General features: G+C 38.5%; 1 protein-coding gene across 12 annotated transcripts in view; it reads left to right on the top strand.

Moving 5' to 3' along the window:
- MIA2 (MIA SH3 domain ER export factor 2) overlaps window positions 1–20,837 on the top strand; it is a 117,834-nt gene that overhangs the window by 39,372 nt on the left and 57,625 nt on the right. For 6 of the 12 annotated variants that reach the window (XM_015143540.3, XM_077937836.1, XM_015143547.3 and 3 more), the window contains 7 exons: window positions 4,325–4,450; window positions 6,636–6,657; window positions 6,745–6,833; window positions 16,883–16,960; window positions 18,521–18,547; window positions 19,111–19,221; window positions 20,177–20,248. In XM_015143540.3, the coding sequence (XP_014999026.3) occupies window positions 4,325–4,450; window positions 6,636–6,657; window positions 6,745–6,833; window positions 16,883–16,960; window positions 18,521–18,547; window positions 19,111–19,221; window positions 20,177–20,248 (525 nt within the window). 12 annotated transcript variants of the gene reach the window in all.

Below are 20,837 nucleotides of genomic sequence, written 5' to 3' on the forward strand. Positions count from 1 at the left end.
GGCTAGAACCTTCATTACAATGTTGAATTCATGTTGATAGAGTGGATGTTATTGTTCCTGACCTTAGGAGAAAAGCTTTTTTTTTTTTTCCCATCATTAAGTATGATGTTAACTGTAGGTTTTGCATAGATGTTCCTTGTCAGGTTGAGGAAATTCCCTCAAATCGTACTTTGTTAAGTGTGTTTTGTTTTGTTGTTGTTTGTTTGGGACAGGGCCTCACTCTGTTTCCCAGGCCGGAGTGCAGTGGCATGATCATGATTCACTGCCGTCTCAACTTCCTGGGCTCAGATGATTCTCCCGCCTTGGCTTTCTGAGTAGCTGGGACTACAGGCATGTGACACCATGCTTGGCTAATTTTTGTTGAATGTTTTGATTATGAAAGGGTGCTAGATGTAGTCAAATGCTTTTTCTGTGTCTGTTGAGATGATCATGTGTTTTTTTTTTCTCTTCATTTTCTTAATATGGTTTATAACATTATTGTATGTTAAACCAACCTTGCATTTCTGGGATAAATCCCACTTGGTCATGGTATATAATCCTTTTTATATGTTGTTGAATTTGGTTTGTCAATATGTTTTTGAGGATTTTTGCATCTGTAGTCGTAGGATGTATTGGTGTGTGATTTTCTTTTCTTGTGATGTATTTGTCTGGCTTTTAGGGTAAATACTGGCCTCATAGAATAAGTTAGGAAGTATTTCTTCCTCCTATATGTTTGGGAATAGTTTAAGAGTAATTGGTGTTAATATTTTATCTTGGAGAGGTGTACCTTCATGGAACTTTGTGTTTTAATCAAGTATTTACAGGGCCTGCATATTGACATTCTTTTTGTTATTAATATATATCGTGTTTGAGATTAGATGAAAAACAATTTTAGTTCATTCTTAGTATATTTTATCAACTTGATTAATTGATTTTTTTTAAAGCTACTTGTTCTTGAACTCCTTTAGTACTTACGTTTTGGAAATGGAATAGATTTTAAGTGTTCTGTGGTTAGTCACTACCATATTTTATGGAGGGTTACTCTTCGGGGGGGTTACCTATCACCCTTTAAATTCCAGTTTATCAGATTACATGTAATTCTGTATTATATTTGTTGATATTTGAGAAATTTGGTTGTTCTTTCTATGTTTTTGTGAGATACGGTGTTATGTTGTAGATAAAATTTAAGGGTGAAAATCTCTTTGAGAAAGCTGGAATAATTTAGACCAGAGCAATGAATTTGAGATGAATCCTTTAGAACTCAGTTGCTTTTTTTGTTTTTGAGATGGAGTCTTGCTCTGTCACCCAGGCTGGAGTGCAGTGGCACGATCTTGGCTCACTGTAGCCTCCTCCTGGGTTCAAGCCTGCCGAATAGCTGGGATTACAGGCTCATGCCACCATGCCCAGCTAATTTTTGTATTTTTGGTAGAGATGGGGTTTCACCATGTCGGCCAGACTGGTCTCAAACTCCTGACCTCAAGTGATCCACCCACCTCGGCCTCCCAAAGTGCTGGGACTACAGGCCTGAGCCACCATACCTGGCCAAGACTCAGATTCTTTGCTTTTCTCCTGTCTACCAGATCTAACCAGCTCAAGGTTTTATTTTATTTTTTGTTTTTAAAGTCTTTTTTATTTTTATTTTTTGTAATCCCAGCACTTTGGGAGGCCAAGGCAGGTGGATCACTTGAGGTCAGGAGTTTGAGACCAGCCTGGCCAACATGGTGAAACCCTATCTCTACTAAAAATATAAAAACTAGCTGGGCATGGTGGTGGGTGCCTGTAATCCCAGCTACTCGGGAGGCTGAGGCTGGAGAATTGCTTGAACCCACGAGACGGAGGTTGCAGTGAGCCTACATGGTGCCACTGTATTCCAGCCTTGGCAACAGAGTGAGACTTCGTCTCAAAAAAAAAAAAAAGGTTTTAATATGGTTTATTACATTATTGTATGTTAAACCAACCTTGCATTTCTGGGATAAATCCCACTTGGTCTTGGTACATAATCCTTTTTATATGTTGTTGGATTTGGTTTGTCAATATGTTTTTGAGGATTTTTGCACCTGTAGTCATAAGATATATTGGTGTGTGATTTTCTTTTCATGTAATGTATTTGTCTGGCTTTTAGGGTAAATACCAGCCTCATAGAATAAGTTAGGAAGTATTTCTTATGCTTCCTAACTTAAAAAAAAAATTTTTTTTTTTGTAATCCTTAATTTCCATGTTTCCTTAATCCCCCCCCCTTTTTTTGGGACAGAGTCCAGAGTCTTGCTTTGTCCCCCAGGCTTGAGTGCAGTGGCGCGATCTGCAACCTTTGCCTCCCAGGTTCAAGCGATTGTCCCACCTTAGCCTTTCTAGTAGCTGGAACTACATGTGCCTGCCACCATGCCTGGCTAATTTTTGTATTTTTAGTAGAGGCAGGGTTTTGCCATGTTGGCCAGGCTGGTCTCGAACTCCTGGCCTCATGTGATCCACCTGCGTTAGCCTCCCAAAGTGCTGGCTTGAGCCACTGCGCCCGGCCCTAGCTCAATGCTTTAAACTAGAATTTACCATGTCCTTTTAGAGGAGAAGAGCTGATAAAATATGATTGAATCAAAGAAATATTATTGCACTGAAGATAATTACATGTTTGATCTGAGAGATGCTTTTGGAATTGCCTTTTAGAGTATCATAAGTCATACTGATTACACAATTTTTGAGGTAGTGTGCATCTTATGTGTTGGTTAAGTTAGCTAAAAGTAAGATGCTTGGAAAATGTGTGAACTGTGAAGAAAACTTTTCTCACTGGTATTATGTATTGAATGCCTTTTTCCCCCATTGGCAAAATAAGTATTTTTTAAAAATCATTAATTGCCTGTAATGATATTAGATTTCTGCGAACTGGTACCTAGGGTAATGTAGGGAGAGGCAGAAGCAGAGATCAGGGTAAAGGGATATTTTTTAGAAGTATAATCAGGTTTGTTTGGTACAGGTTAATGAAGTATAGATAGTACTTTGGAAGGAGTATATATTTGGATTAGAGTTATACAAGATTTTGGAGAGGAAAATAACTATAAATACTGTTCTTATAGGCAGAAAGGGCCTAAAAGGAAGATTTGCTGTAGATGTTTTGGGTTAAAGCCTGAAAAGAATCAAACCCGATCATACTTCAGTTTGTTCTTTCTTTCTTTCTTTCTTTTTTTTTTTTTTGAGACGGAGTCTCGCTCTGTGGCCCAGGCTGGAGTGCAGTGGCCGGATCTCAGCTCACTGCAAGCTCCGCCTCCCGGGTTTACGCCATTCTCCTGCCTCAGCCTCCCGAGTAGCTGGGACTACAGGCGCCCGCCACCTCGCCCGGCTAGTTTTTTGTATTTTGTAGTAGAGACGGGGTTTCACCGTGTCAGCCAGGATGGTCTCGATCTCCTGACCTCATGATCCGCCCGTCTCGGCCTCCCAAAGTGCTGGGATTACAGGCTTGAGCCACCGCGCCCAGCCTCTTCAGTTTGTTCTTAAAATGGCATTTTTCTTTCTTCACCTTACCTTTCCCCTTTTCTTTTTGATCGAGTGATATCTTGGGCCTGGTAACAAAGAGCAGAATAACCCCATTAGGTAAGGATGAGTAATGAACTGACCCAGAGAAAGGTGAAATATAGAAGCAACAGCAAAAGCCTTAGGCTGTGTTGTGCTGAAGGTCTGCTGTGGGGAGAAGTAATGTGGAAAGGCCATGGTCAGAAGATCAGGACCTTTGGAGGAGATAATAGAAATAATTACCCTTTATTGGACACCTATCTGGCATGTTCAAACAGCATTATTTTCATTACACATAAGAGAAGGGACCCGCAGAGGTAGGGTAGAGAGATTCAAACTCCAAACCCAAAGCTCTATCAGTGGCGTTCAAAACTCTTTTTTTTTTTTTTTTGAGACAGGTCTTACTTTGTTGCCCAGGCCGACTTTGAATCAAAGTTTTTATTTTTAAAGCTGCAAATTGATTTTTTCTTCCTGTAAGGAAGTTGTATATTGGGGAACTGATTATACTCTACAGATAAAACCTAAACTGGTTGAAATCAGGGTAAGAGTACCTGAATCCCAGGTCACTCAGTTTCTTTCTCTGGCCTTCTCTTATTGTCATCCTTGGAAGCTTTAAGGCACCTCTGTAGAACTCCAATTTGAAGATAATTGCATTTCACCATACTGCTGTTCTTTACGTGGTGATAGTGATTGAAAGTTGCCAAAAAAATGTGCTCTGATACCTTCTGTTTCCATGTTAGTCTGGTAGCCCATTTTGTGTTGACCACATAAACTTGTACCTATGTTTGTAATCAATGTTTTTATCAAAAGTACATTTTTAAGAACTTAACTTTTCTTTATCTTGAAGGTTGTGGCAGCATTGCCTGAAGGTATGAGACCAGATTCTTACGGTTTTCCATGGGAATTGGTGGTATGTGCAGCTGTTGTTGGATTTTTTGCTGTTATCTTTTTTTTGTGGAGAAGTTTTAGATCGGTAAGTAACCAGTGCTATACTAAGAGAATGTTCATTCTGTCACTGGGCTGAACAAATAATATGAGAAACTTACTTATTTGTTATTTTAAGGAAACAAGTTAGAAACTACATAAGGATTCAGAGTTTTTTTTTTTTTTTTTTTTTTTAAGAGATGAGGATCACGAACGAGAGTCAGGCCCAGTGCTGTGGCTCCCACCTCTAATCCTAGCACTTTGGGAGGCCAAGGCAGACAGATCACTTGAGCTTAGGAGTTTGTGACCTGGGCAGTATGGTGAGACCCCATCACTACAAAAAATACAAAAATTAGCTGGACATGAGGACACCCGTCTGTGGTCTCACTCAGAAGGCTGAGGTGGGAGGATTGCCTGAGCCTGGGAAGTTGAGGCTGCAGTGAGCCATGATTGCAACACTGCACTCCAGCCTGGGTGATGGAGAGAGACCCTGTCTCAAAAATGAAAAAAAGAGATGAGGGTCTCCTGTTGCTCAGGCTGGTCTCAAACTCCTGGGCTCAAGCGATCCTCCTGCCTGGGCCTCCCAAAGTCTTGGGATTATAGGTGTGAGCCACCATGCTTGACTGAGATCTTTTAATGTAAGATTTTTCATATATATCACATATTAATATATATATTATATATATATTTAAAGAGATGGGGTCTGACTATGTTGCCTAGGCTATAGTGCAGTTGCTATTCATAGATGCAATTATAGTGCAGTACAGCCTCAAATTCCTGGGCTTAAGCTATCCTGTCTCAGCTTTCTGAGTAGTTGTGACTACACAGGTCCATGTCACTCTGCCCAGCTTCATCTTTTTTTAAATTCTGGGAAATTTTATTTATTTTTGAGACAGGGTTTCACTCCTGTCGCCCAGGCAGGAGTGCAGTGGCACGATCTCGGCTCACTGCAATCTCTGCTTCCTGTGCTCAAGCCATTCTCTTGCCTCAGCCTCCTGAGTAGCTGGGACTACAGGTGCGCACTAGTATGCCTGGCTAATTTTTGTATTTTTTTTGTAGAGATGGGTTTCACTGTGTTGCTCAGAACTCCTGGCCTCAAGCGATCTGCCTGCCTCAGTCTCCCAAAGTGCTGGGATTATAGGCGTTAATCACCACGCCTGGCCTAATTTTGGGAAATTTTTAATGCATTTTTGGGACTGCTATTTTTCAGATGTTGGCCCTTCTACTTCTGACTTCCCTATCTCTTAACTTCTATTTTTTAATTTCTTTATCGTTTTCTATACCTTTTGAGAGAGTTTCTTAATCTGAGGAACTGAAATCTATTCTTCATCTATGCTCATTTTAGAGTATCTTGTCTTTTAAAGGTTTTCCCTTTTAATTTTATCTCTATCCATATTCCGTAGATGATTGAAGTCCTCGTTTCTTTTCTACTTGTTTGTGTTACCTCAACCCTAAGGCTGATCCTTTTACAAATGAATTCCCCCGTGCTTCATTATTTGAGACAGAGGTTAAGGAAGAAGAAGGTTTGGTTTACCGTTTGTTTAGTCAGTTCAGATCTATGGCCCTATGGTAACATTTCTCAGACTGTTTTATTTAGGATATTAGCATCAGGGGATATGATAATAGGAGCTTCTTGAAATTATTTTTTTAGGGTCAAATATGTTTGGGGAGCAATGGGTTGCAAGTATCTTTAAAGTTATTTCAGAGTATTTTAATATGCTAATTCACAATGTGACTCTTCAATAGGGAGTCTTTAATAAGTAGTATTTCGGCTGGGTGTGGTGGCTTACGCCTGTAGTCCCCACACTTTTGGGGGCCCAGGCAGGTGGATCACCTGAGGTCAGGAGTTCTAGACCAGCCTGGCCAACATGGTGAAACCCTGTGTCTACTAAAAATATGAAAATTAGCTGGGCATGGTGGTGGGTGCCTGTAATCTCAGCTACTCAGGAGGCTGAGGCAGAGGAATCGCTTGAACCCGGGAGGCGGAGGTTACAGTGAGCTGAGATCATGTCATTGCACTCCAGCCTGGGTGACAGAGCAAAACTCTGTCTCAAAAAAAAAAAAAAAAAAACAAAAGGAGCATTTATTTTCTCATTGGAAACAGGATACTTTTGGCTTGTATTTATACTAAGGCAATAAGAAACCTGTATTTTTAAGTTGGCAGAAGTTAAATAAATTGATTTATTTGAGAGTGTATTTGTTTTAATGTAATTTTTGTTAAAAATTTGTTTCAGGTTAGGAGTCGGCTTTATGTGGGTAAGTTCTTTTTTCTGCTTTAACTCTCGTTGTGAGGTAAACACTTATAATAATTTACTCATGATAATATTGACTTGACTCTTTTAGGAAGAGAGAAAAAGCTTGCTGTAACACTTTCTGGACTAATTGAAGAAAAATGTAAACTACTTGAAAAATTTAGCCTTGTTCAAAAAGAGGTAAGATATTTTTGAAAACAATATTCATGTTAGAGTCAGAGAACTTTATACTTCTCACTGTAGGTACTTCTGTGTAAATTTAAGATTATGAATGCTTTCTTTGCAGAGTATGAGAGTTCTCTTGCTCTTCATATTCAACACTTAACCAGTCTTACTAATTTTAACCGTTGTAGTAGGTATACAATGGTGTCTCCTTGTGCTTTCCTTTTGAGTTTTCCTGACTGATGAGGTCGAGCACACAAACACGTCCTCTACATGTGCACATTTCTGGTATCTGTTTGTGTATCCAAATGTTCTCTTTTCCTAAAGACAGCAGTCAGACTGGATTAGGGCCCACTCTAACAACCTTATTTTATTTTGACCACCTCCAAAGGCCTTGTCTCCAAATACAGTCACATTCTGAGGTACTGTAATGTGGAGCTTCAACATATGAATTTGTGGGGACACAATTCAGTCCATAATAGTCTTTGATCCATTTGAAATCAGATCTGTGATGGTGCAGTCGAGGGTGTGTGTGTGTGTCGTGTCGAGTTAACCAATGCCATTTATTGGAAGGACCATCTTTTCTCTGTTGTTCTGTAGTGTCATCTTCTTAAGTCACTGAATATATGTGAGTCTGTTTCTGTTAAATCTTCCTTTTTGTTGGGCTTTTTCTTGTTTGTTTTTTGCCAATAACATACTTTTTTATATCCTGTAGTTTTATAATAAGTCTTAGTATCTGGTATGGTTAATTTACAGTTCTTGGCTATTATGAATAAAGTTACTGTGAACATTCTTCTACAAGTTTATTTTATTATTTTTTTTTTTGTGGGCATGTATTTTCATTTCTCTTCAGTAAGTATTATTGGAATTGGTAAGTCATTAGGGCAGGTAGTATAGTTTAACTGTATAAGATAAGAAACCGGCCGAGCATGGTGGCTCACGCCTGTAATCCCAGCACTTTGGGAGGCTGAGGCGGGTCTATCATGAGGTCAGGAGATCAAGACCATCGTGGCTAACATGGTGAAACCCTGTCTCTACTAAAAACACAAAAAAATTAGCCAGGTGTGGTGGTGGGTACCTGTAGTTCCAGCTACTCGGGAGGCTGAGGCAGGAGAATGGTGTGAACCCGGGAGGCGGAGCTTGCAGTGCGCTGAGATGACACCACTGCACTCCATCCTGGGTGACAGAGCGAGACTCCCTCTCAAAAAAAAAAAAAAAAAAAGAAACCCTTCTGGCTATTTTTATCATTTTTTCTTTGTGTTTGGGTTTCAGCAGTGTTACTATGATTTGTCTGGGTGTGTTTTTTTTTTTTTCTGTTTATCCTTATTGGGATTTATGATGCTTCTAGAATCTGTGGCTTAATGTCTTTTATTTGTTTAGTTTTTTTTTTTCTTGAGACAGTGTCTCTCTCTGTTGTCCAGGCTGCAGTACAGTGGTGTGTGATCTTGGCTCACTTCATCCTCCACTTCCTGGACCCAGGTGATCCTCCCACCTCAGCCTCCTGAGTATGGGACTACCGGCATGTGCCACCATGTCCAGCTAATTTTTAAAAATTTATTGTAGAGATGGGGTTTTGCCATGTTGCCCAGACTGGTCTCGAACTCCTGGGTTGAAGCAATCTTCTCGCCTTGGCTTCCTAAAGTGCTGGGATTACAGCTGTGAGCCACCGTGCTCTACCTTCTGTTAGTTTTGAAACGCTCTTGATTGTTACTTTTCCACATACTGTTTTTGCCCTTTTTTCTTCTTTCTTTCTGGGACTATAAAAATGGGTATTTTAACTTTTTGTTATTTCTTATCTGTCTCTTATGTTCTTTTCTGGGATTTCCATCTTTTTGTTTGCCCACACTTCAGTCTAGCCATGTTCTTCTTTAACTTCCATGTTACCAATTGTGTTCATTTATGTCTAATCGTCTTTTAAACCATCCATTGAGACCTTAATTTCATCTCTTGCCTTTTTCAGTTCTGCAGTTTTATTGTGGCTCTTTTTGTAGTTCTTTTTCTCTGGTACAGTACTATTTTTTAATTCCATTTACACATTATGCTCTCTTATTTTTGTTTTGTTTTGGTTTGGTTGTTTTTTGGAAACGGAGTCTCCCTCTGTCACCCAGGCTAGAGTGGAGTGCAGTAGAGCGACCTCGGCTCACTGCAGTCTCTGCCTCCCAGGTTTAAGCGATTCTCCTGCCTCAGCCTCCCAAGTAGCTGGGACTACAGGCACATGCTGCCATGCCTGGCTAATTTTTTATATTTTAGTAGAGACAGGTTTCACTGTGTTGCTCAAGCTGGTCTCAAACTCCTGAGCTCAGGCAATCCACCCGCCTCGGCCTCCCAAAGTACTGGCTTACAGGCATGAGCCACCACACCTGGCCTATGCTCTCATTTTATTTATTTATGTGTTATTTTTATTTTCTGATTTTCAGACACCTGCCGAGAAATGTGCTCTCCTGTTTTAATGTCTACGGCATTATCCAGTAGTCTGTTTCTGGTGCTCATTTTTTTCTCTTGTTTCTTAGTCAAGTCTTGTCCTCTTGAATGCCAGGTTATTTTATATCAGCTGTCAGTGATAATATAATAAAAGTTATAGAGATAATTTTGAAGCTGTGGGTGCTGTCATCTCTCTTCAGTGAGGATTTACTATTGCTTTTCATAGGCAGCTAGGCTAGGGACATTAGAAATTTTAGATAACTTTATTTATTTGAATTTCTTTTTTGTAAAATAAGTTTTATTGTATATACTTAAGGTATAGAAATTTCAGATAACTTTGAGTTTCTTTTTTGTAAAATAAGTTTTATTTTATATATTTCAGGTATAAACATGTTGAGATACATATATAGTAAAATGGTTACTATAGTGAAACAAATTAACGTATTCTTTATCTCTCATAGTTACCCATTCCCTGCCCACCCACCCCCGAAGGGCAGCTGTAATGTACTCATTTAACAAAAATCCTGAATGCAATACGCTATTATTAACTATGGAACTCAGTTGACATCTTTTAACTTGTTCATCCCACATGTTTTCTTTTCTTTTGTTGAAACAGGGTCTCATTCTGTCACCCAGGCTGGGGTGCAGTGGCATGATCTTGGTTCATTGCAGCCTCTATCTCCTGGGCTCAAGTAATCCTCCCACCTCAGACTCCTGAGTAGCTGCGGCTACAGGCACATGATACATGTTTGCCTGATTTTTAAATTTCTTGTAGAGATGGGGTCTCCCTATGTTGCCCAGGACAGTCTCAAACTCCTGGGCTCAATGATCCTCTCGCCTCAGCCTCCCAAAGTGTTGGGATTACAGGCGTGAGCCAACATGCCCGGCCATATTTTCTACTTTGTATATTTTGACCTACATGTCTCTGTTTCCTCCCTCCCACCCAACACTGCTAACCACTGTTTTATTCTCTGTCTCTATCTATTTGACCTTTACAAAAATTTCGCATGTAAGTGAGATCATGCAATAGTTTTCTTTCTATGTATGACTTATTTTACTTAGCAAAATGCCTTCTAGGTCCATCCATGTTGTAACAAATGGCAGGATCTCCTTTTTATGGCTGAATAATATTCCATTGTAAATATATACCACAGTTTCTTTATTCATTTGTTCATTGATAGATACCTAGGTTGTCTCCATATTGACTACTGTGAATAATGCCGCAGTGAACATGGGCGTGTAGCTATCTGTACAAGGTGCCAGTTTCATTTTTTTCGGATATATATCTGGAAGAAGGCTTGCTGGATATAGTAGCTCTATTTTAAATTTCTTTAGGAGTCTCCATACTATTTTCTATAATGACTGTACCAATCTACATCCCTGCCAATAGTGTACGTACGGCAAGCCTTCAATGTCCTTGATAGTTTCTTGAAAATTGACTTTAAGTGAAACAATGTATATACTGAACTCAGTTTTTTCCCCCTCATCAATGTTATAATGAAACAATGTTGAAGAAAACAATGTAATTCAAAGGACAAAGGACCTGCTCTATGCCTTTCTCTTTTCTTGTCTAGAAAAAAGGTTCTCTCTCTCTTTTTTTTTGTAACTTTTATTTTCAGTTCAGGGGTACAAGTGCAGATTTGTTACAAAGGTAAACTTGCGTCTTCGAGGTTTGTTGTATGAGGGTTCCCTTTTCTCCATAACTTCACAAATATTTGTCGTCTCACTTGTCTTTTTGGTAATAGCTATTCTAACAGATATACGGTAATATCTCATTGTGTTTTTGATTTGCATTTCCTTGATGATTGGTGGTGTTGAACACCATTTCACATAGTGTTGGCCATTTTTATGTCATCTTCAGAGAAATACCTAAGTCCTTTGCCTGTTTTTTAATCAGGTTATATGTTTGCTTGCTGTTGAGTTGTATGAGGTCTTTTAAAATATTGAATATTAACCCCTTATCTGATATATTTTTTCTCAATCTGTAGGTTGCCTTTTTATTGTATTTACTTATGTATATTTTTATTTTTTTTTACCTTGCAGCTTCGCCTCAAAGGAACTTTCATTTTATTGTTTCTTTTGCTGTGCAAAAGCTTTTTAGTTTGATGTAGTCCTGTTCACTTATTTTTTGCTTTTGTAGCCTAAGTTTTTGATGTGATATTCAATAAATTATTGTCAAGGCCAGTGTCAGGGAGCTTTTCCCCTGTGTTTTCTTTTAGGAGTTTTGTAGTTTCAGGTTTTATGTTTACGTCTTTTGTCCACTTTGAATTGATTTTTATGTATTGTATAAAATAAGACTTCAATTTCATTCTTTTGCATGTGAAATCCAGTTTTCTCAGTTCCATTTGTTGAAGAGACTATTCTTTCTGCATTGTGTATTCTTGGTGCCCTCTTGAAAATTTGACCATATCTGTTTGGATTTATTTCTGGGCTCTCTGTTCTGTTCCACTGGTCTGTGTATTTGTTTTTATACTGGCACCACACTGTTTTTATTACTACAGCTTTGGAATATAATTTAAAATCAGTCTGATGCTGCTAACTCTGTTTTTCTCAGAATTGCTTTGACTCTTTGGGATCTTTTGCTATTCCATATTTAGATTAAAAAAAATTCTGTGAAGAATGCCATTGAGATTTTGGCTGCCTTTCCGTTTCTTTGTGTGCTCTTCAATTTCTTTCATCAATGTTTTATACTTTTTAGTGTATAGATCTTTCACCTCCTTGGTTGAATTTGTTCCTAAGTATTTTATTTTATTTTTTTGATGCTATGTAAATAGGATTGTTTTCTAGGTTTCTTTTTTGGCTAGGCCGTTATTTGTGTATAGAAATGACATAGTTTTGTTTTGATATTATATCCTGCATCTTTACTGAATTCAGTTGTTAGATCTGTATTTTTGATGACATCTTTTGGGTTTTCTACATATAGGATCATATCATCTGCAAACAGATAATTTTACTTTTCTGATTTGGATATCTTTTATCCTTCTCTTCCTTCCTTCTTTCCTTCTTTCCGTTTTTTTTTTTTTTTTTTTTTTTTTGAGACAGGGTCTCACTCTGTTGCCCAGGCTGGAGTGCAGCAGTGTGATCTCAGCTCACTGCAACTTCTACCTCCTGGGTTCAGGTGATTCTCCCACTTCAGCCTCCCAAATTGCTGGGATTGCAGGTGTGCACCACCATGCCTGGCTTTTTTTTTTTTTTTTTTTTTTGTATTTTTTGGTAAAGACAGGGTTTCACCATGTTGGACAGGCTGGTCTTGAACTCCTGACCTCAAGTGATCTGCCCACCTTGGCTTCCCAAAGTGTTGGGATTATAGGCATGAGCCACTGTACCAGGCCTTTTATTTCTTTTTCTTGTCTAATTGCTCTTGATAGTACTTCCAGTGCTATTTTGTTTTTGTTTTTTGAGACAAGGTACTCACGCTGTTGCCCAGGCTGGAGTGCAGTGGCATGGTCATGGCTCACTGGAGCCTCAGCCTTCCAGGTTCAGGTGTTTCTCCCACCTTAGCCTCCCAAGTAGCTGGGACTACAGGCGTGTGCCACCACGCTTGTGTTTTTTTTGTAGAGATGGTGTTTGGCCAAGTTGCCCAGGCTGGTCTCAAACTCTGGGGCTCAAGTGATCCGCTTGTCTCAGCCTCCCAAAGTGCTGGGATTACAGGTGTGAGCCACCGCACCCAGCCCTTCCAGTACTGTTTTGAATAGAAGTGTTGATTCTGGGCATCCTTGCTTTGTACCAGATCTTAGTGGAAAAGGTTTCAGTTTCTCCCCACTGATGATGATATTTGCTGTAAGTTTTTCATAAATGGCTTTTGTTATGTTGAGGAACTTTATTTCTTTTTATTTTTTTCATTATTTTTAAAATTTTATTATTATTTATTTATTTATTTTTTTAAGATGGAGTCTTGCTCTTTCACCAGACTGGAGTGCAGTGGCGTGATCTCAGCTCACTGCAACTCTGCCTCCTGGGTTCAAGCAATTCTGCTTCAGCCTCCTGGGTAGTTGAGACAAGTGTGCCCCACTACACCCGGCTGATTTTTTTGTATTTTAGTAGAGATGGGGTTTCACCATGTTGGCTAGCATGGTCTTGATCTCCTGACCTTGTGATCTGCCTGCCTTGGCCTCCCAAAGTGCTGGGATTACAGGCATGAGCCACTATTATTTAGTTTTTTGAGACAAGGTCTCACTTTGTTGCCCAGGATGGAGTGCAGTGGCATGCTCATGGCTCACTGCAGCTTCAACCTCCTGGGGTCAAGTGATTCTTCCACCTTAGCCTCGCTAGAGTAGCTAGGACTAGAGGTGTGTGCAACACCAAGCCTGGCTAATTTGTGTATTTTTGTTTAGAGACTGGGTTTTGCCATGTTGCCCAGGCTGGTCTCAGACTCCTTAGACTTCCTAAAGTGTTGGGATTACAGGTATGAGCCACCACACCTGGCCAGAACTTTGTTTCTATACTTAAACTGTTAAGGGTTTTTTAAATCAAGAAATGATGTTGGGCTGGACGTGAGGGTGTGTGCCTATAGTCCCACCTACTTGGGAACCTGAGGTGGGAGGGTGGCTTGAGCCCAGGAATTCAAGTCCAACCTGGGCGACATAGTGAGAACCTATCTCTCAAAAGAAAAAAAAACATGGATGTTGAACTTTGTTGAATGTTTTTTTCTGTGTCAATTGGTATGATCATGTGGTTTTTGTCTTTTAGTCTGTGAATGTGATGTATCACATTAATTGATTTATATATATATATATATATATATATATATATATATATATATATATTTATTTATTTATTTTTTGAGACGGAGTCTTGCTCTGTCACCCAGGCTGGAGTGCAGTGGCCGGATCTCAGCTCACTGCAAGCTCCGCCTCCCGGGTTCACGCCATTCTCCTGCCTCAGCCTCCCGAGTAGCTGGGACTACAGGCGCCCACCACCTCGCCCGGCTAGTTTTTTTTTGGTATTTTTTAGTAGAGACGGGGTTTCACCGTGTTAGCCGGGATGGTCTCTCGATCTCCTGACCTCGTGATCCGCCTGTCTCGGCCTCCCAAAGTGCTGGGATTACAGGCTTGAGCCACCGCGCCCGGCCTATATATATTTATATTTATTTTTATTTTTTTTTGAGATGGAGTCACTCTGTCACCCAGGCTGGAGTGGAATGGCGCAATATCAGCTCACTGCAACCTCCGCCTCCCAGGTTCAAGTGATTCTTTGGCCTCAGCCACCTGAGTAGCTAGGACTACAGGTGCCTGGCTAATTTTTGTATTTTTTAGTAGAGACAGGGTTTCACCATGTTGGCCAGGATGGTCTGGAACTCCTGACCTTGTGATCCGCCTGCCTCGGCCTCCCAAAGTGCTGGGATTACAGGCGTGAGCCACTGTGCCTGGCTGATTTGCATATATTAAACTGGCTTTGCATGCCAAGGATACATCCCACTTGATCACAATGCATAATCTTTTTGATGTATTGTTAATTTCAATTTGCTGATATTTTATTTAGGATTTTTGCATCAGTGTTTATCAGAGATATTGACCTCTAGGTTTGTTTGTTTATTTGTTTTTTGTGATTTCTTGGTCTGGCTTAGGTATCACAGTGATGCTGGACTCAAAATGTGTTAGGAAATATTCCCTCCTGTCGTTTTTCTTGGAAGAGTTTAAGAAGTATTGGTAATAATTCTACTTTGAAAATTTGGTAAAATTCAGCCATGAAGCCATCTCTTCCTGGACTTTTCTTTGTTGGGAGGTCAGATTACTGTAATAACAGATGGAGATATTTGGAAGCGGGGCCTCAGTTCAGAGGATTAGTCTGTTTTTGGTTTCGACTTTGTTAGAAGGTAGGCAGGTTTTTTTTTTTTTCTTCTTTGTTTTTTGAGACAGTCTTGCTATGTCACTCAGGCTGGAGTGCAGTGGCATGATCTTGGCTCACTGCAACTTCTGCCTCCTGGACTCAAGTGATTCTTGTGCCTCAGCCTCCTGAATAGCTGGGATTACAAGCACACATCACCACGCCCAGCAAATTTTTGTATTTTTAGTAGAGACAGAGTTTAACCATGTTGCCTAGGCTGGTCTTGAACTCCTGATCTCGTGATCCTTGTGATCCGGGCTCCCAAAGTGCTGGGATTACAGGTGTGAGCCACTGCGCCCATCCAAGGTACCAGTTTTGCTTGGTAAGGATATTAATTTCCTTTTATTGCTGTAACAAATTACTGCAAACCTAGTGCTGTAAAACAACACACATTTATTCTCTTACAATTTTGAAGGTCAGAAGTCTAGAACTAATCTTTTAAAAATTATTTTGTTGTAGAGATGGGATCTCACTATGTTTCCCAGGCTGGCCTTGAACTCTTGGCCTCAAGTAACCCTCCCCCCTTGGCCTCCCAAAGTGCTGCGATTACAGACATGAGCTACCATACCCAGCCTTAAAACCAATGTTAGGGGCAGAAATTAAGATAGCAGCAAGTCTGTTTCTTTATGCAATGTTCTAGGATAGAATCTGTGTTTTGTCTCTTATATGGAGTCTACCAACATTCCTTGGCTCATAACTACATCACCCCAATTCCTGCTTCTATCTTCATATCATATCACTTTTTTCTAAGTTTGGTTCTCTTGCCTCCTCCTTATAAGGACCCCTGGCATTATATTGGGCCCACCAAAATAATTCTGGATGCTCTTTCCATCCTAAGATCCTTTATCACACCTGGACATTCTGGGGTAGAATATCTTTGGACAGGTCATTGTTTAGCCAAGGACAGGGTTCATCCGAGTTGGCAGGTCTTGAACTCCAAGTTTTTTTTCTCAGCTTCGATTCTCCTGAAATCTCTGCTGAGTTTCTTAGCCCATCAGCCTCTTCTTCTAGGAGGAATAGACATGCCAAATACTAGACTTGCCTTTCTGGGGATTCCCACTCCTCTCACAAATTCTCACTGTTTTGATAGCTTTCTGAGGCTTTCAGACAGATACTGTTTTGTTTTGTTTTGTTTTTTTAAGTATTTTCATCAAGCTTTTCTTGTTCTTGCCAGAAAGGTGGATCCAGAACAACCTAGTCTTCAATTTAATCACTTTTTTTTGGAATAATTGAAGTGCATTTTGCCAAATGTTATAGCATTATGTCTTTTATTGTTCTTTTCATTTTTGGATGGCTGTTCCCTACCTTTTATAGATTTTTATATTCCCCACTTGCTTTATTTGTTGTATGGTATGAATTAAAAGTGAAAAGTTTTGATGGTCAGTTACTATAAATTTCTCTTTAATGAATAGGCTTAAAGAAAGGGTTTACTTGTTGTGGCCATAATTAGACAGCTTACATAAAAATACGCTCTTCGAGTAAATCTTTGGATAATCTTTAGTACAATCTTACCATTAGAATTTTAACCTCATTTTTAGTAAAAGATGCTAATATGAGTTATAGTCCTATGTTCTCTGAGAAGCAGACTTTACTCTTACAGGTGAAGTTCTGACATTTGTTGCCTGAGCTAGTCGTCTGTGATGTGTTAGCTGCTCTGGCATTGTTATAGTGGTCAGATTTGAAAAACTTAAAGCTAAGTAAATCCAAGTAAACTTAACGTACATGTGGAAATGGATTCTGTCTGCTTCTTAGGCATCTATCCAGACAAGATTTAGAATAAAATTGGTAGAGTTTTTACTTGTGCTGTTGCTTTGTTTCAGTATGAAGGCTATGAAGTAGAGTCATCTTTAAAGAATGCCAGTTTTGAGAAGGAGGCAACAGAAGCACAAAGTTTGGAGGTAAAAAATCAAATGCTATAATTTAAAAGCTGGGGAAAAAATACTAAATAACAAAAACTTTAAAAATGTGTCGTCTGAAAACTAACTGTTTGAAAGAAATGTGAAAGAGCATCTCTGGATGTTAAAACTTAAGAAAATTAATATAGGAAATGGGACAATAGTAGGTAGCATAAAATATTATAAAAATTTGAGCTTTTATTGCTAACTTGTTTTGAGTCAGGCATGTTTATGGTCAAGGAATCAGGAGCTATATAGAAACTTCATTCTATTATTCCTGGGAAATGTATTAAGGTGATCATTCCTTTTTTGACTCAATTTGCTCTAGAAAGGAGAAATAGTATTCATTTTTACAAACTTAGGAATAGTTGGCAACAAGAACTTACGTAAATTATGACAGTATTTGCCTTTACTTTTATCTTGAGGATATTAAGAGCTAACTAGAATTAGGCCAGAGGCTTATGTTGTAAGTAATGGTCCGTTGGTAAATGTTTAACAACTTTTTTTAAAAAAGCAGCCTTACTTGTAGCCATTTGCTGAGTACTGTAGTATGAATACTTCCACCATGGCCAGTTTCAAGCTACCAACATGATGTCACTGAATAAGGAGTCTGGGAAGATAATGCTTAAAGTAGGCTTTCCTGAGCCAAGTGTGATTTGGTTAATTTTAAGGAAGGAAAGTATGGTAATTTGTAATTTAGCTAAACTAAGGGTAAGTGATGGGAATGCCTTACTACTGTTTAGATATGGACGTCTTGTAAAAAGCAGAGTAGTGACAAAGGATAGCAGAGGACCCCTGCATCTGCAAATATTAAAATAGAAAACAGTAGACCTTGTACCTTTGATAAGTGTCCAGTACGGTGTGGCAGTTCTCAATCACTGCTGTCCGTAATCATCAGAAACTCTTATGTGTTATGATTCAGAATTTTCTAGTAGAGTCCAAAGGAAGTTATAAATTGGATTCTAAATAAGTTTCTTGATATTTTCTTCACTTGTTGTCTGTTACCGTCTTCAAGAAGTTGTTGAAATTATATTTTATTTGCTGACTCTCTGTCTTAACTACTCTCCCAGTAGTAATTTATTAGTTTGATAAAAGAATTTTAGAAGGCATTTGGCATGCTAACAGAAGAGCAAAAAGTAGGTAGCAAAGACATTTACTCAAGCTTCATAATATTGAGGATAAAATATTACACACCAATTTATTTTCAAGATAATGAATTATAGGAGTAAAATTTTCTGAATTTTTAGCTGCATTCAATATTTTGGAAAATCTTCAATTTTAGTAATTTTTTAGCATGGTATTTTCAGTAATAGTAATCATAACTGAATTCAAACTATAATGTAATGCAATTAAAAAAATATGATAGCTGAATCTGTAGATAAAATCAAACCAATAGAGTAATTTTGAATCAGGTCAGGGAATTCCTGTAATGAAATAGTCAAATTTGGGGTAATATGTATAAACAAGTTTTTAAATCACTGTAATGTAGTATGTATTTGTTCTGCTTTTATTTTGGCCTGCATTAAAATCTTTGAATCTTTTGGTTTATTTTTCTTTAACAAGTTTGTTGAAGGATCACAAATATCAGAGGTATGTTTATTATAGTATTTAAAATCCAGTTGGAATAATCCAATAACGAATCATTTTAAATTAAAAAGGTCATAGAAAATAGGTCTTAATTCAATGTGGAATATTATCATGAAGCAGCGTTGATGGTTTTTTAGTTGATTTTTTATGTCATGCCTTTAATTATATTAAATTAGCTTTATTTCTCATTTTTTTTCTTTATAATGGTTTTAAGCAGAGGTTGGCAAACTGTGCCTAGTGGGCCACTTTTTTGTAATAAAAAATTGTATTGGAACACAGCCATGCTCATTCATTTAGGTATTGCTTTTGTTTCTCACTGCAATGGCATAGTTGAGTAATTGCGACAAAGACTGCATGGCCTATGAGCCTAAAATATTTATTCCTGGGCTCTTTACAGAAGTTTGCTGACCACTGCTACAGTTGCTGTTATTTTGATATTATAAAAATGAGCAAATATATAAATGAAAGTTATTTAACTTACAGTACATATTTTTGATTATGCTCATCTGATTTTCTCTAATGAAAAATTCTTATATCTGTTTTATAAAGTTCGCTTTCTCTCTTAGGCAACCTGTGAAAAGCTGAACAGGTCCAAGTCTGAACTTGAGGATGAAATATTCTGTCTAGAAAAAGAGTTAAAAGAAGAGAAATGTAAACATTCTGAACAAGATGAATTGGTAGGGCTTTTTTATTTGAGGAGAATATAAGAAAAAGAAAATTACTGAGCTTTAAAAACTTCATGTGATAGTGGTTAAAGTATTACATTTTTGTAAAAAATGTAAAGAATACAGAAGGTTGTAGGGAGCAAAATTTTCTTTTTTTTTTCTTTTTTTTTTTTTTTTTTTTTTGAGACGGAGTCTCGCTCTGTCGCCCAGGCTGGAGTGCAGTGGCCGGATCTCAGCTCACTGCAAGCTCCGCCTCCCGGGTTCACGCCATTCTCCGGCCTCAGCCTCCCGAGTAGCTGGGACTACAGGTGCCCGCCACCTCGCCCGGCTAGTTTTTTGTATTTCTTAATAGAGACGGGGTTTTACCGTGTTAGCCAGGATGGTTTCGATCTCCTGACCTCGTGATCCGCCCGTCTCGGCCTCCCAAAGTGCTGGGATTACAGGCTTGAGCCACCGCGCCCGGCCAAGGGAGCAAAATTTTCTAGAGCCACTTTTTTCACTTCCCCCTAGATGTTACTGTGTTAAATTTCTTGCATATTTTTATAGAAAATTTCTGTATGTACTATGCAAGTAGCTCATGTAAATAAAAACTGAATAATCGTGTACATAGTGTATATTTGTAATTACTTAACATGTATATTAACATTATAACTTTTTCTTTTAAAAAAACCTATCTTAATGAAAATCTTGATGTATATGAGATTATTTAGTAAAACATGTTAGTGGACTTATCTTGAGCCTATATAACTTAAATGTTATGAAATATTAAAGTTGATACGAGATATTATAGTTATGTAATGTTCATATAAAATCCCTTTAAGCATATGGCTAAATAAACTGAGAAGGTTTCTTAATTTGAGCTGTCGCTTATGGAGCAAAAGTGTTAGGTTAATAGTATATCTAATATTTATGGCATTTTGGAAACTAGAGTTTAGTAAATATTTATTGCCTGATACTGTCTTTCTAGATGGCGGATATTTCTAAAAGGATACAGTCTCTAGAAGATGAGTCAAAATCCCTCAAATCACAAGTAGCTGAAGTAAGTTGAATTAGTCTGGTAGGTCTGTTGCTTTTGAAAATCATTTTAATTTAATTTTTTTAAATTAAGAAATAAGATATAATAGTAGAATTTGAGATATAGGGGATCCCAGATATGTATTATTATTATTATTTTTTAATAATACCTAAATGAATGAGCATGGCTTTGTTGCCCAGGCTGGAGTACAGTGGCATGATCTTGGCTCACTGCAACCTCCACCTCCTGGGTTCAAGCAATTCTCCTGCCTTAGCTTCCTGAGTAGCTGGGATTACAGGCATGCGCCACCACACCCGGCTAAGTTTTGTATTTTTAGTGGAGGCGGGGTTTTGCCATGTTGGCCAGGCTGGTCTTGAACTCCTGAGCTTAAGTGATCAGCCCACCTCGGCCTCCCAAAGTGCTGGGATTATAGGCATGAGCGAACGCACCCAGCTTGTATTTTCTTTTTTACATGAACTACTTCAGAAAAGTTCATCTTTTCAATGGATAAGTGTTTGTTGAGCTATTACTATATATTGAGGACTGGTTGCTTGATACTTAACATTAATAGACAAAAAAGTCCCCAGGAAGCTTAAATTTTAGTAGGGGAGAC

The sequence above is a fragment of the Macaca mulatta genome, chromosome 7, assembly GCF_049350105.2.
Source record: "Macaca mulatta isolate MMU2019108-1 chromosome 7, T2T-MMU8v2.0, whole genome shotgun sequence".
In the NCBI taxonomy this organism is placed as follows: domain Eukaryota; kingdom Metazoa; phylum Chordata; class Mammalia; order Primates; family Cercopithecidae; genus Macaca; species Macaca mulatta.